General features: G+C 37.7%; 1 protein-coding gene across 1 annotated transcript in view; it reads right to left on the bottom strand.

The window, feature by feature from the left end:
* LOC139960825 (constitutive coactivator of PPAR-gamma-like protein 1 homolog) overlaps positions 1-13,210 on the bottom strand; it is a 35,640-nt gene extending 22,430 nt beyond the window's left edge. Inside the window, exons 1-5 of the mRNA XM_071959408.1 lie at positions 12,536-13,210; positions 4,688-4,972; positions 3,595-3,677; positions 2,422-2,644; positions 977-1,041 (exon numbers count right to left, since the gene is read on the bottom strand). Of these exons, the coding sequence (XP_071815509.1) occupies positions 977-1,041; positions 2,422-2,644; positions 3,595-3,677; positions 4,688-4,972; positions 12,536-12,980 (1,101 nt within the window). The 5' untranslated portion in view covers positions 12,981-13,210. The remainder of the gene's footprint in view (positions 1-976; positions 1,042-2,421; positions 2,645-3,594; positions 3,678-4,687; positions 4,973-12,535) is intronic.
* Between the last annotated feature and the right edge of the window lie 2,845 nt (positions 13,211-16,055).

Below are 16,055 nucleotides of genomic sequence, written 5' to 3'. Positions count from 1 at the left end.
TTCAGAATATGTAAACAGTACAGAAAAGATTTCAGGTTTTGATCATTTCTGAAGTCCATGATTAACAAGGTTCTTGCATTCATGTGGACCTGTTTACAATGCTTTCATACTTTCTCTTGACCTTAACCAATAGCATTGTCCGGGATCCCGGTAGTCAAGTAAATCACAGTATCCCAATCACGGTAATGACTAGTCCTGATCACAAATGGTGTAAATACTACTAGAAATGGTAAAGCAACTGGTTATTACATTCGTTTCGGTATCATTCCTGGGAATCCCGGACATAATAAAAAATACCTATGGGTTGCTATTTGAAACAAAGAAAAGAAACCACATTATTTTGGTGTCTGTGTTCTTATTTTGAATAACATACTTATCAATTTAGGTACTGGCCTAGACCTATCATTTAATGAATCAACTTTTCACGTAGTAATTTGGACAACAAATATCTAACGTTACTTGGGCTTAGCATGTTGCGGGACCGCAAAGTTATTCTGAAATTTTCGTTACTTATTCTTCTATCATACTGTGGAGGTCTGTGAAGGTTTGCCATGTGTAAAATCTTACCACATGCATTTCACCTCATTTTGGTATAATAATTATAACGATTTCATAAATTATGAGCCAAAACCAATATGGTAGCTTATACATGTGGCATCCATGAAATGTTTGGTTTCTGATGAGTTACAACTTTGATGACAAACTCACATTAAATCAATATTGACTACTAAGTACTGCTCCTTGCTTATTAGTAGCAACTACTGTAAGCAACATTTGTTCAAGTCTCAATCAAATTACAAAGTCCTTGTTTAGAACCATAAAGAGAGAACTTGCAACTCTTACAACCGGTCGATCAAATTAATTACTAATCTCAATCCTTTCATGCTTATGTTATCTGACTTGATTTGCTTCAGTTTCAAATGTTCACAAATGCTTTATTAATCTACTTGGAAACTACCTATAAATCTATACATACTTGTTTGGGCTGCCTTGGTCCCCTAGCTGTGTTCTTCTTGTTTGTATGGAAGTTGTATCTTGGACCTGCAAAAATAATTATCACAATATAAATAAAAATACATCAGCTTTTGGGCTTAACAATTCAACTCTGAAGGATTTGACACTTAGCCTCCCTCATGCAGTGTTCGACAAATATATTTCCAGTGACAGACAATGCAACATTCATCCTCACAAGAGAAGTATTCCACGCGGTTTGTTTTAAGCCAAATATCTTGTTCCTAACTCCCAGATATGGTTGATTGAATGTAAATTATTGTTGACAGCTGAGCCTCTCCTTACTCCCAAAAGTGAATCTCAACAGGTACTGTACAGTAGTCTGTGATGTCATCACAGTAGGGTGAGCTGTTTCACAATCATGGTACACAAGTTTGTTTCACGGAGGTTCCAAATTGGAGTATTCTTTTATGAAGGGCTTTGGGTCTTGTTCTGTTCCACAGACATTTAAATTTTATGTTCTAACATTTTTGTAGAAATATGTTAAGCATTTTAAATAAAATATCTCATGATCAAAACTATAGAAAAACATGTTACCTCATACATTTTCAACTACATGTAAACTACTGTAACTGCATATTTTCTTACACTGCACTCATAAAGTGCTCAAAGGTTGTACAGGAGAGGACAATTTTGGACATGCATATTTGTCTAAATAGCAAAACCTACGATGGGAAATCACTGGGGCCTGTATGAGTTTCACCTAGTCCCTCCCTTCCAAGCCCAGTCCTGCTGATAAGAAGATTTAAAAGCGGAGCTTTTGGAGCCAGACAGTATCATATTTTTTCTTATACTCCACGTGTTAAACTCCCCCCCCTCCAATATACTCAAACCCCCAACTTCAAGTTGGTCCACTTATACATATTTCCACTGCAGGACAACCAAAACTTGTTGAGCTGGTTGTCCTGGGGACAACCACTTGAACTTTCTTAAATTTATACACTGCATGTTGTAAGCATAGTTAGACTTTCTGTTGCGGAGAATGTACCTTAACCCTATGTAGTTTAGTTTACATTGGAGCCACCTTTTTCTCACAACGGCTTTCGAAAAATTTGTATCTTACATTTCACCAGTGTCCATTTCATTCTCTGCTTCATTAATGACAAATTCCTGCGGTCAGATGTGTACGATTTTCACATGCATTTGAAAGTGTACAAAATGTCATTGATCACTTTGTGTGCTAATTTCTGAGATCGTGGCAAAGAATTCTATGGCGGTTAAATGATCACAGTACTGTGCTACTGTAAGCTTTATCTTCTTAGATTGTGGTTACAAGGTTTACAGACTTTGACCTTTGTCAACTTTTTTTTACAGATGGTAGAAGGAATGAATCACCAGTGGCAACACACCAAACATTCTGAAACAAACTGTGAGCATTGGTTCAAATGTATGACCCTGTGGCTTGCATACCTTTGCCTCTTTGCCTAGTCCATGCATCCTTGGTACATGAGTAGTAATATTCAACCGATGCTTTTAACCTCTGAACTTTGTTCTCGAAACGGCTCGCCGAAGTCTTGAAGACGTCGTTACCGATGGCGTCCAGATCAAATATGTTTGGGATAGCACGTACATAATTGACCAATGACTTGAATATGACGTCCATGGGTGGGAGAGTTCCATGTGGTGACCGCTCCTGACAAAAAGACAAAACAGACTTACTTCACTGTTGACATTGTACTACCCAATAATATGCAAACAATCTTCTCTCTCTCCACAACAACATACCCTTATCAGGATGCTTTAGGAGCTTAAGAAGCTACAAATCAATGTACTGTTCAGGATCACATCAGGGACATTCTTAGTGTATGTATGGTGTCATAGCTCCTGGTGTTAAGACTTCCTACATATACATGCACTTATTACATCGATATATAAATATGGAAAGGTTCTGTATAAGTTAAATTCCAAAAGGGACTAAGCCCCTTGAAATGATTCATCTAAAATATACATTTTTAGAGATGTGACACTTAAGTGATCCTTGAATATCCAACCAGGTTACAGTATATAGTTTAACACTTTTCAAAACTTTGTTTATACATTGACTAACATGAAAGAACAATTTAAAAGACACCGGAGTGTATGGATGATATTACAAGATTAGCAAATGCAGCAAATTAATGTGAAGATATCTCAAAGCAATAAAATTATGACCAAGTAATAACATGTCAGCTACTGTATGACATGTGTGAAGGAGCTCTAAAACAAGCTTAGCAACATAGACCAATTGCTAGAATTTGAAATACATGAATAACTAATAACAAATATTCGCTCTTATTAACCTATGACAGCTACTGTACAAGAATTAAGCCTCAAACAACTGCAACGCCAATATATGTGCTAATTACATAAACACATGGCTGAAAATACATCATGTTAGAACAAACAGAATAAACTTCAAAGTGCCATACTGTAGGAAGAGTATGATTTTAATTATCACAATGGCTGGATACCAGCATTTGATTTTAACAGTTCAGTAAAAAGTTGATAATTTGATTGCATAGAAGACTGCTGCCAGATTGTGTTAAATGTTTTGGTCAAATCTTAATACTCTTTGATGAGAATGTTTGGTTTCTTCGAACTCACCTTCATGTCACTTAATGGATGGTCAGAGTGCAAAAGTGACCAGTGGAACTGTGACAGGTCATCATCAGAGAGGATGTGGTTACCTAATTGCAAAAAAAATGGTAGGTTAGTAGTTAGTAGTTAGTACTGAGACCCAGAAAGTAAATAGACACACCTACACAGATCTTGTTGGTAAAGATCTGAATATCCGTAATATAAATCAATCTTTGATATCTTGTATAGTTCAACTGCGATGCCATCATTTGAGATACTGTACAAGGCATCAAAAGTTCAAAACTAATAACAAAAGTAGGTCTCACTCATTTGCAAGTAACCCCAGCATAACTATTTTGCTTAGTGCATACACAACTTTGCTAACACTGGTCAAAGAAATGGTTATTAATAGCATGTAGTTATGAAAGTAAGTATGCATCTCGCTAAGGCATGACAACTAAATGATGTTATCTTATTTCACTTGGTGATAACTACCAGCTGGCAGTTATACAGTACGTACAGTAGCCTAAGAGTATGTTAACTGAGTATGTGCCACAGACCTTAGCATGCTCTAAACAACTTTTGGCATGTAATATAACCCATACAATACCAATTATATACTCAAGGTCTACAAACAGTTTTGGTTCTTTTGCAAAGACATGAGCAAATTTGATCTTTGCTCGGAAGTTCTACTGTTCACAAATATGCTGACACCATGGTATGCTTTTGAAAAGGTCGCATCTCTCACTTTACAAACAAAAGTCCCTGTACCACACAAACCTGTGTCAGCTCAAAATACAGTCTCATTGTTTATTAATTACCATTTTGCATAATTTGACAAGGAGGTGCATGTATATTAAAGACTATGAAACTGCAACAGCAAGGGCTGCTAGCTCTGTTAGATATTTTGTTGATCAATAAAAGCAAATTCATAAATCAATATACAAGCATTCAGTACTAAAATCTCAGAAAGGGACCACAGTGTGCTATCCATGTAACAAACATTTGAAATGTGTTTCTTCAGAACAACATATTTAACGAGGTTCGGGAGAGATTGTCTATTGGAATTATCTCTGCATTGCACACCACTCAGCTTCACACAAAGTGCTAGATAACCTACCAAGTAAAGCCCCCATGACGATGAATCTCTCCAATGGCAGATCTAGCATTTTAGCAAACTCTTCAAGGTGAAACTGCTGGGATGTTATCTCCCCCCTCATCGACAACTTGAAACGGTGAGATGAGAACAGCTGTGGCGGGTTGAAAAAAGCAAACTCGGCACTCTGAGTCATGACGGCGTGTCCCCCTGTCTCATAGAGGGCGTTCATGATCTCCCGGTTGTGATCGTGCATACTGATTACGCATGAAATACCACACTGTCGCAGTGCCAAGCGGATGCATGTATCTAGGAATGAAAACAAAACAAAATTGTAGATTAGTGATCTGACGCCTTAATAGTGATTCTTGGCCCCATTTTATGCGAGAACATTTGATGCACACAAGGTTTTTGTACTAAATAAGGTGTATCAACATGCCAAATATGAAGTACAGTAAGTCATCCACACAGTACTTTTGAAGTTATTGTGTAAACTTTGACCTCTATCAACCTTTGACCTCCACAGGAAATAGAAGGATTTTGTACTCAGTAAAGTGTCTGAAGCACATCCAAGCTTTACTTTTGGTTATATTAGGTTTACATATTTACCACCTTTGACCTCTGTTGACCTTTCACCTCCACAGTAAACAAAGGGTTCTTTGAGTCAATAAGGTATACAGTATGATCCACATCCATGTTTAAATCATCCAACCTTTAGCTTTGGAGTTTTGTATGTATTTTTTGGGCATGTATTTATAGCTTTCAGACTTTGACCTCTGCTGACCCCTCACCTTCTGAGAACACAATCTCATTCTTGTACTGAAAACAGTGGATCCACATACTATGAAGTTCAAAACACCCTGCTGACCTCTAAGTGACCTATCCTCTCCACAAACAAAGGTCTTTGGCACAAAATCAAAAACTCATGCATCAGCTGTGCAATTCTGTTAATGTGTTCTACCTTCTAGAGCAACCCCAACCCCCCCCCCCCCCAAGTGCAAAGTGATTATGTATAATATAAAACTGCTCATAACATACTTGAATATTTGTACAAGACCTTTGAGCAAACCAGACGCAAAGTCTGCAAATTTATAGGACATGCAAGTCCAATGATATATATTTGAAAGTACAGTACTGTTACAGAAGTATGTTTCTCATGAATATTACTGGACGGTTAGAAGCAATACTGTGGGTAAACATTTCATAGAATATGGATTACTATGTACTGTACAGCATGCAATGCATTAAGACAATGTCAGAGTTAAAGATTCTGTACCAAACGGTTGGTACGAGGTCCATTGAAGAAACATTAGCTATTTTCCAGTTGACCGGGCTGCAACAACTATCATGTGCTCCTAACGAGCAATCAGAGGTAGGTACAAAATCAGGTTATACTCCTGTAACCAAATCGACATTGTGCTCACATCCCTCCCAACTGGTGCAACCAACAATCTGATAAGTAACACAGAGTTCTCCAGGCTACAAAATGTGACCAAGCTGCAAGCGTGCTAACCACATACCTCTACAGTTACATTTGCCGATTTCTCCTTGAGCAGAGACAGCTCAGTTCCCTATAATGATGTGTAAAACTTGGCTATGAGCCAAGCAAGCACTTTCAGTGAAATCACCTAGCAAGTTCTGATGCCTGACTAATTTTGAGTCACCTATTCAGCTGGAGTATAACTCCGGAAGATCAACTGCATGATCTGAATCTGGAGAAGGGACTTATCCCAATTACCTACATGATACTGTTGATACATCTCATTATCACTGACAGACTAGCAAAGAGAATTAAATGCAAAAATAGTAAAAATTATTTAAGCAAAAACCCTCATCAGGAATAATGTGCGCCAAAAGAAGAAAGAATACAAGTTCTCTGAGCTGAATTATTAATCGCCCATTTTCAAAGCAACAGAAAGACTTGTGATAAGACAGAGATGGAATCTAATTACAAATGAAGTTGCATATATATATGCATCAGGGTATGTACAGAGCAAATGAACCTTACTATTAGTTAGGCTCAATTGTATGGTTCTCTGACAGTAAATGCATAGATATATATACTGTATATGGAAGTTGCATATATATATGCATCAGGGTATGTACAGAGCAAATGAACCTTACTATTAGTTAGGCTCAATTGTATGGTTATCTCTGACAGTAAATGCATAGATATATACTGTATATATACATACTGTATATATATATCCTTCACAGACAAGAACATTTCTCATGGTGCTTGCTAGCGAGGATTTGGATATTTGGATGTAAAATGTTGCTGAATAGCTACAAAATGCTACTAAGGAAAGATTGCAAAATTATTGCTTAATTATTGTTTTCTTTGTGGGAAAAAAGCTACAGTATTATTACTAATTGCATTCAATTTATCAACCTGTACTGTACATTGCATAGCAGTTGGCAAAAGTTCTCAACAACAGTCATACACATTGAAACTCTTTGGTTTGTCAACATAATTGTGAGTCACTGCTGTCCCACCTTGTAAATGGTTACAGTACAGTAATAACCAATAAAGGATTTTGCATAAGGATTTCAAATGCCTCTCACTTTACTTTCCAAACTTTGGTAAAAACAGTTATGTCATTAAAAAATGGTAAATTTATGGAAAAATGATCATAGGCACATCCCCGATTGATGTACATGTGCAACATCAAACTGTTTATATTTTTTTAATCCAGTGCAGTAGCAATACAGAAGCTCACAGTCCTTTATCAACCTACAATACATGGTTCATTCTCCTGTAATCCTGCAGGTTTGTTAACTTGCTAACTTGTTAACCTGCAACCTGCAGGTTTGTTAAATCCTGCAGGTTTGTTTCCAGTTCTCCATAATGGAAGAAGATACACAGTAAAGTTTGGACCTGGGAGAGATTCTGACTCGAACACTTGTAACACAAACCACTGATTGTAATCTCACTAGTCGTTACACTATGTGTCTCAGAGCTTGTATTCCTGCAAATTACATGAAACACCGCACAACAGGAACACTTCTTGACAGGATATCCTTGATCCTCATCATGAACCACAACCAAAGCAGGAGAAAAAGCTACCAAACACTGTACACAAGTATTGGCTGTGGTTACAGTATACAAGTTTGGAGGGCAGAGTATTAAGTCAATTCACAGACTAAATTAGCTTTGGCATCATCTTTGAGAGTGATTACAGAAACTGTGCAAGACTGATAAAGAACCAGAATGAAAAAATGCATTAGCGGTTGAAGTGACTTCATTACAATAGACTTCTGTTGTTCACCAGAAAATAATATAAAATGTCCTGATTTCTACTATGAGATGTCATGTTTAAAAGCTTTTCAGAGTTTGACCGCTGGTGACCCAGATGATATTTAACCTCCTCCAAAAACAGTTGAGTTCGTCTATTCAAATAACGCATCTGCATGCCAAATAAGCAAAAAAAAACATGATTCCTATCTTGAGATATCTTGTTTTACAATGTTTGACATCTGGTGAACTCAGATGACCTTTGACCTCCACAAAAAACAACAGGCTTCTTCTTCTCAACATGATGCATCAACATGATGAGTATGAAATGTAGCCATGCTTCCTATCTTGAGATAGTGTTAAAAAGGTTTTCAGTTTTTGACCTCTGGTGACCTCAGATAAGCAAATAGCAGATAAGCAAAGGAATGGTTACTCACCACACTCCCGAGGGATTACAATCAACTAGGGGCTGGATAGGCTAGTAAAACACAGGACTTGTAATACTGGGGTAACTGGATCAAATCCTGTTTTAGCCAAATCTTTCTTCATCTATTTAATCTCTAAAATATATTTATATTTACCCAGTCAGTTTTCCATTGGTAATTTACAGTACAATACTACTGTCTACATACAGGTATAAGAACAACTTGAGATCCATTCTACCATACTGTCAGTGAGCTATTACCTGTATATACTTGTGTATGCACATATGATAGTATGAAAGTTAAGTTATTATGAACTGTATATATCTGTAAATGTGCTTGTTGTGGTTACAAGCAGGTAAGTTTTCTTTACATGAATATTTGTCTTCATAGCAAGCATAGCAGGGTTTGTTGCAGACTTACCACATGTGACAAAGCTAATTTGTCTACACAAATTTGCTGTTTCTTGACTACTGACTGACTTGGCTCATTGTACAGAAACTTTGGAAAAGAGAACATTCCAAGCTGCAACATTAACCATTGAAAGTTTACCTCAACAATTATCATTTTCAATATGTTCCTCAGATAGGCAAATTTCAGAACCTACTGTATGTCATACCCATGATGTAGAGCACTCAAGAAAAGATATTAAAACAAAATCTCCTTGACCTTGAAGGTCATGCCAAGGAATTAATCTTTGAACAGTATCTTCTCCTGATTATGGGTAAACAGCAGTTAAGACTTGAAAAGACCATCAGATGCTCTCCAGGGCTGTCAATTGTGACAGTCCAATGAAGATCAGTAGCAAGCAGGCGTGGGATTATGGTAATCCGTAATCCATTACATTTATTGAAGTCATCGTTATCGATTACTTTGGCAAAGTAATCATAATCTTGACTACTTTAAGATTATGCAACGGGTGTATCAGTCAAATGTTGCTAAAATAATAGAAGTAAAGACTTCAATGACACCCAGGGCAAGTTTTCTATTTATATATTTATTATGGGCAGCTAAAACCATGATTAACATATATTGCTGTGCACCATAATTGCAGTGTTGAAAAACTGGACATTTCTTGTATCTATATTGCTGGGTGAACATTATTACAAACTTAAACATTTCTTACAAGATACCTTGAAAAACTCTGGTAACCACCTCTAAACAACTACTGGACATGTATCTCTCATCACTTTTGTAGCAAAGGTGCTTTGTTTGACAATAGCAGCCTGTGCAATGAAAATTGGGGAGTGGGGGGGGGGGGATTAGAGGTCAGGTCTTAAATTGATGTGTAAGGCCAAGCATGCTCAAGTAGGCACTTTTAACTGGACTAAACTTGAAACTGGACAAAAAGTCAAATTTGAGATCTACTGTAATTTACCTGCAGAATCTTGAGACATTATGTATTTTTGAGGGTTTCAGGTTGAAACTTTGCTCACCTAAAATGACCATTGACCTGTTCCAGAATTGTGTAAGGAGTTATACTACATTAATCTATTGGGAATGTTGTGTCTCTGGATGTTCAGGTTCTGGAGATCTACTTTCTAAGATTCTAATTTTTTCAGCTCAGCTGGTTCTAAATGACCCTTTGACCCCAACCAAAACCTTTAGAGACCTTGCACTTACTATGAGGATTCCGTAAGCCAATTTATATGAAATCTGCTGTGGTTCCCTCCCTGGAGATACTGTGTTTATGTACAATATTCACATTGGCTGCTGATGACCGAGAAACTTTGATTGTATTCAGCATACACAGACTGATCTCTACCAAAGACAACAGGCTTCTTCTCAGGCCTTGACAAATATGTTTCTACTGTAAGTACTCACTATTTGGCAACCGTGACTAAAAAATGGAATCTCCCAAACAAAATTCACTCGCAACTATGATTCCTGTGCAAGTCTCCATAGTACAGATCTACAACATCAATACTAGTTTCTGTGAACAAAGGTTATAGCACTTAAGCAGATACATGGTGCTCAGCATTGCTACAACAAGCACAGGATTCTGCATCCAGGACAAAATGTTTTGGCCAGGGACACAAAATCTTCAAATTGCTGGCAGTCGGACGCAACCTTTTTTTTTTGAGAAACAAACCACAAGTACACACTCACAACTAGGTCAACGGAAAACATAACAAAACACATTTTTGAAGAAAACCTTTCATTCCTTCTTTTCAGAAAACCACAACTTCTGAAAAAGAACCAACATTTTTCCCAATCCTACAGATCATTGAATTTGTTTGAAAATATATATCATAACAATCAACCCCAAGGTACCGGGTTAATAACACTCCATTACAGAAATGTTCATGCTAAAAATAGACAATGATGCTAAATTCCAAAATTCCCTGACTAATAGTCCCTACCCATTGTCTGGAAACATTCTTGCATCTGTAGTGCTCAAATGACTACCTTTCGACAACGAGCGATCATGGTGCAAAGATTGTGACTACTTTGGTGACCATAACCACAAAAATAAAGATGATGTGCAGTTTAATTGAGTGCAGATTCATGATTTGAGCTCTCTACCTGGTACAAAGACTGAATTATGAACTTTCAGAGTCGGAAAATATCACAGAAGTCACTTTTCGCGACTTGTGCATGCACAAAACAATGAGCTTCTTATAATTAACGTAATTAACGTTATTATAACAACTGCAGACTAAATATGAGATTGGTCCAAGCTTCTCTTCTTGAGATATCGTGTTTACAAGCAAGGCATCACAAACACACTCGTCTGCCTGCATGACTGAATAGGTTATGTTTATCTTCAAAACCAAAAAGGAAATATAGAGTTTGTACTTTGAATACTACAAGTTGTTTGAACCATTGAACACAATTATAGCATTAAAGTTATGCTATTAAAGTTGAGCTATTATCATAAAATTGCTTATAGCCTAGAGCCTCACTTTGTGTGATTTCACTCAAACTATAAAAAAACTACTATAATTACAATTATAAATTTATCTCAGTTTGATACACCTTGGCAGATAACAATCAATCCTTCAGCAAAATCAAATAGTTGAAGGATAAAAGTGCATCACAGAGACACTGCCTAGAATGTTATACTTTAAAAGAACAGTGCAACAGCTTAAGGCCTAGTATCACATGGTAATATTAGGCTAGGCCTACATAAGTGGTACTTCACCAATCTGACAAACAGAAAATAAGCATCAAAAAATTTCCACAAGTCACATCCATTCTTAAATATTTCTGTGGTTAGCAGGATGTTTAGTCTTTTTAATTCCAATTTTGTATCTACCATATATATACGTACTGTATATATATTTTTCATAGACCGAAATATCTGATATTGTTGCCTAGACACCGAGTGTTAAAAATGGCTTGTGAAAATCTTAACAGCAAATTGACAGTTGCAATGAACCTGAAAGCCAAGAAAACATCTAATGTTTTGGCAAGATGCATTCTATTTCACATTTATCCATTCTTTATTGGGGAAATTGATCATCAGAGGTTGAATCTGAAATGTGTACGACTTTGATCACAAGGAATACAGGTGATAATAATTTTGTTCCACAACAGCCTAACTTAATAGTTCTCATCCTCTTAAACCTTATCTTTGACAAGCTCGTGAAAACCGGTAAATTGAGCCGTCGTACGGAATAATTTAGTCTCACATAAATTTCATCTAGTATTACTAGGGAGTATTTTTCAGAAGACCGAGATGGTTCTACCATCCTTCTCAACTTTCTCTAATACTTTCCCAGGTTATTTTCATCATCTTGGATTTGTTTTTCTAAAATTGAAGAACATATAATGTATATGTAGGTGAAAATGCAAGTTGTTTTCCACACAAGATATTTGTGTGAGGAAAGGGACCAGCTTAATTTACAGGACCTGTGCCGAGAGTAACTGAAACCCTCTAATGCTGATATTAGTATTTGGCATAATAGGCCCTATGTGATGATTCTAGCCTAGCCGTACTAGACAATTATCGGCGAAAGGCAAATATATACCAACGTTTCAAATAGCCTTACTAATTGGGTCTAGGCTAGGCCGTGCTGTTTGTATGCTAGCACAGTTTAGACATAGCCTATTTTGGCCTCTCGCCGAGGCCTACACTACCTCAAACTCAGACAGTCAGAGAGCCAGGCCCAACCTTTTCTTACAATATCATGTGGGGAAAGGCTAAGGTATTAATATTCGCATGGCCTATGTACAAGTGCTTTAGAATACAGGCTATCAAGTATCATTTACCGAGAGCAACTGGAGGAAACCAAAGTGCTTTTCCAGGTGAGCTGCACCTGTGGTACACATGACTCAGTACTTGGTACGCTGTATTCTTGTCCGTTTCTTGTTGTTGAAACCATTGTTGTGTACGGCTCTTCTCCAAGCTACCATTGAAAAACACGACCAGTTTTATGTTATTACTCCGACTAGAACGAGCCAAATTGTCGAGAAAATGGAACATACTATTCCATTGACCTCCGCAAACCCAATCTGTGAAGCTGCCTCCATACAGACGATGTAAACAACTGTTTGCATCAACGAGTAAAATGAGAGGATCTTGACCAACTAAAGCTTTGCCTCTTCCTCGACCAGTGTTCTCCAATCGCTTTCGCGCCAGCTGCCCTACGTCTACCCCTATACACGCTTGTGGGCACGAACGTTGAATATATTCCAAAAATCCAGCAATTCCCATGATGATTCGTAATCTAAGTAGTACTTGCTAGAATGTATCATACATCAGGATAACTGTCTAAGTAATCCACACAAAAATCGCTCCAGAATCATTCGGAAACGGTTTAAAAACAACAGAGTACATGATTTTGTGAAGCCGCCATGTGCTTTTGTGAAAAAACTCAGTACATTGATGTGTATGTAATTTGCACTGTGTGTACGATATATGTCAGCATACGTGACACACAATTATGTACGTTCACTTTTCCTACGACATGCATCCAGTGTCAGGATCTAACAAAGGAGAACAACGCGTGCGCAGACTGGAGAAAGCATGATGGGTAAACAACAATTCCCAGGGAAGTACGTGAGTGAATGTGTTTGTGTTGTTCATCTGTCTTTTGTGTTCATAATCAACCAATTAGCAGCTGTAGTCGGTGTGGACTCCACAATTCCGAACATTGGTGCAAAAGAGAAAAGAAGAAAAAAGAAGAACATTATTTCCATCAAAAAAAGTTGCATATTTTCCGCAAACTTCTTCTTTTATTCCAGACTGCGAAAGAATTTCTTTCTTTTGAAAAGAAATATTTTCTCAGTATCTTGTCGAACAATCTCGCATCATCAAAGCCAGGCGCGTAGCCAAGGGGGGGGGGGGGAGGGGGGGGGGCGAAGGGGGCGCCTCCCCCTTGATCATATTTTTTAATTTTTGTTTAATGTTTTTATGATATGGCTAGTAATTTCAAAAGAGAAAATGCTAAGATGCAACTGACAAGGCCTGGGAAGTGCCATTTCCAGCGATCTGGGAGGCATTTTAAGCCAAAATTTTCTTGTACGCTTCGCGCCAACTCATGGTGGCGCTACGCTTAGATAGTTTGCAATGCCGTTTCTACGGCTCTGATAATTTGCCTACATTTTCGCCCCTCCCTTGGCAGATTCCTGGCTACGCGCCTGATCAAAGCAGGAAATTTGGAAGTAGGCCTTCTTCCCTTCAAGCTTACATGATAGGAGCACGAAAGAATCCCCGTAAATACTTTCATTTTTAATCATGGTATGACGCGCAACATACAGTTGTAAGTTCTAAGTATGGTGGACCCTGCAGCTAAGGAATCAGAACTAAAGTTACCCTTTTTCACGAATTGCTCATACGGACGGTGGATCCACATACTAAGTACCGTATAGGCCTGTAAGATTTGTTTAAGTTCTTGAGGTCCTATGTTTCTGGTATCCCATACGTTGCACATAGCCTCCTGTTCACCAGGCTGCTACCGTTGCATGTATTTACAGGGTGAGCAAGATGTTGGCGTATAAAAGCTTGTAGATGCATGTGATTCGTATGGCACACCGTCGACAGTCTGAGTACTACTTTTTAAGAAAAATTATAGACCGATGGCAGAACTTACAAGCTACATGTTTTTCCCTGTAACCTGCTCGAAATGAAGTCGAACTATTTCTAAAACTATTATATACTCAAAAATATATACTCGAACTATTGTGTCACTTCAAGTGAACTGAAGGTAAGCCAAGTTGCTGAAAAAATAAACAAGTCTCTGGGAGAGGGCAGGTTTAAAACGTTGTTCCATTTGACTGCCACGAACTTCATATGACCTTTGAACTGTTATTACTGTGTCATTTTTAACCCACTATCAGCTGCTTATTGTTACCAACTTTGGTCAAAATTAAATAAACGCCAAATGAAGAAGATTCGTTTGAAAACTATTCACGTTTCAAATAATTACGACCTGAAAAACGACATCTGGCCCCTAATTCATATAAGAGTTTTGCGCCACTTCACCAACCGACAAATTTCCATCTAGATCAGATTAAATACTGTTTCGACCTGTCTTGCCCCCTTATTCACCTTTGACCTACTATATTTGTTTACTTTCATGAAGTCCATGACACGAGCAAAAAAACTTCGAAAACTTTCGTCAGGACCATGAGTGAATGGCCTACGAACAATCAGCCTTCAACAGATAGACATGCAGACAGATAAATATATATACACTTTGCTATGTCATTAGCTCCATTGCCAACACCGTTGAGTTAACAACAAAGATAGATAAAATCAACCCTTCATACCACGTCCTCTGCCCCACCCTTCCATTTGTGAAAATGTTACATTAAGTATGGGCATGTATATCATATAACATTTAATCTGTTTTGAAATATGCTGGGTGCCAAGGTTGAAAACAATGCCAGTAATGTGTATGCATATGCAACCTTTCTTCAAAGATTGTAAAAGGGGAAGATGAGACAATCCACCGAAGGAAAGGTAAGCGGAAGTAAGTTCATCATGCGATAGAGAATAAAATCGAAGAAGATGGGATGTTTGCAGGGCCAATCTAACAAACACAACCCAACTCTTTCTACCGTTTTCCAGAGATAGTGCGGAGTGGTATCTTTGAATCAAGTTTCTATGTAAACAACGTACATGCAATGGTCAGAAAGAGAGCTCCCGATCGAGTCCTGCACGGCTCCTGCCAGGCGCGTAGCCAAGGGGGGGGGGGGGGGCGGCGAAGGGGCGACCGCTTTACATTTAATTTACAGAAAATATGATGAAATGTAAAGTAGCTGTTTAACGTGCCTCCTATATTGTTTAGTGTTGAAGAGAAAGTCACAAATACTAAGCTGGTTTGTATTAATCAATCTGTGCTTTTTATTATAGTGCCAAAAATCTGATAGTGTTTGTATTTGCATAGAGTGACAAGACTGATTGTGTCACTCATTCTTAGTGCTAGAACTAGTTCAAATTTGATGAAATTATAAATACAGAGAACCGTGACGGCTTAAGAAAACCAAAAAACATTCCAATTGTACCAAGTTTCAAGGCTAAATCAACATGAAGATTATAATAGTAAAGTAAAGCTTTTTAGAACCATTTGCTATTGTGAAATCACAGACCACCTACTGTGATCTACGCCAGGAAAGAATTTAGAGTTAAGTTAAAGTAAGTTCCATTCAATCAACCGTATCTTGATTAGGGACAAGATATTGAGATGGGATTTTCAACAAACGGTGTTGAACATAAGTGTCCCATTGTCCGCCAATGGTATATACAATTAATGGAGCTATCTAATCTACAGATGTGCTACTTTAA

This window comes from Apostichopus japonicus, chromosome 20, assembly GCF_037975245.1.
Source record: "Apostichopus japonicus isolate 1M-3 chromosome 20, ASM3797524v1, whole genome shotgun sequence".
Classification (NCBI taxonomy): Eukaryota; Metazoa; Echinodermata; class Holothuroidea; order Aspidochirotida; family Stichopodidae; genus Apostichopus; species Apostichopus japonicus.
The sequence above is the reverse complement of the archived record's forward strand: the minus strand, read 5'-3'. Positions and strand labels throughout refer to the sequence as shown.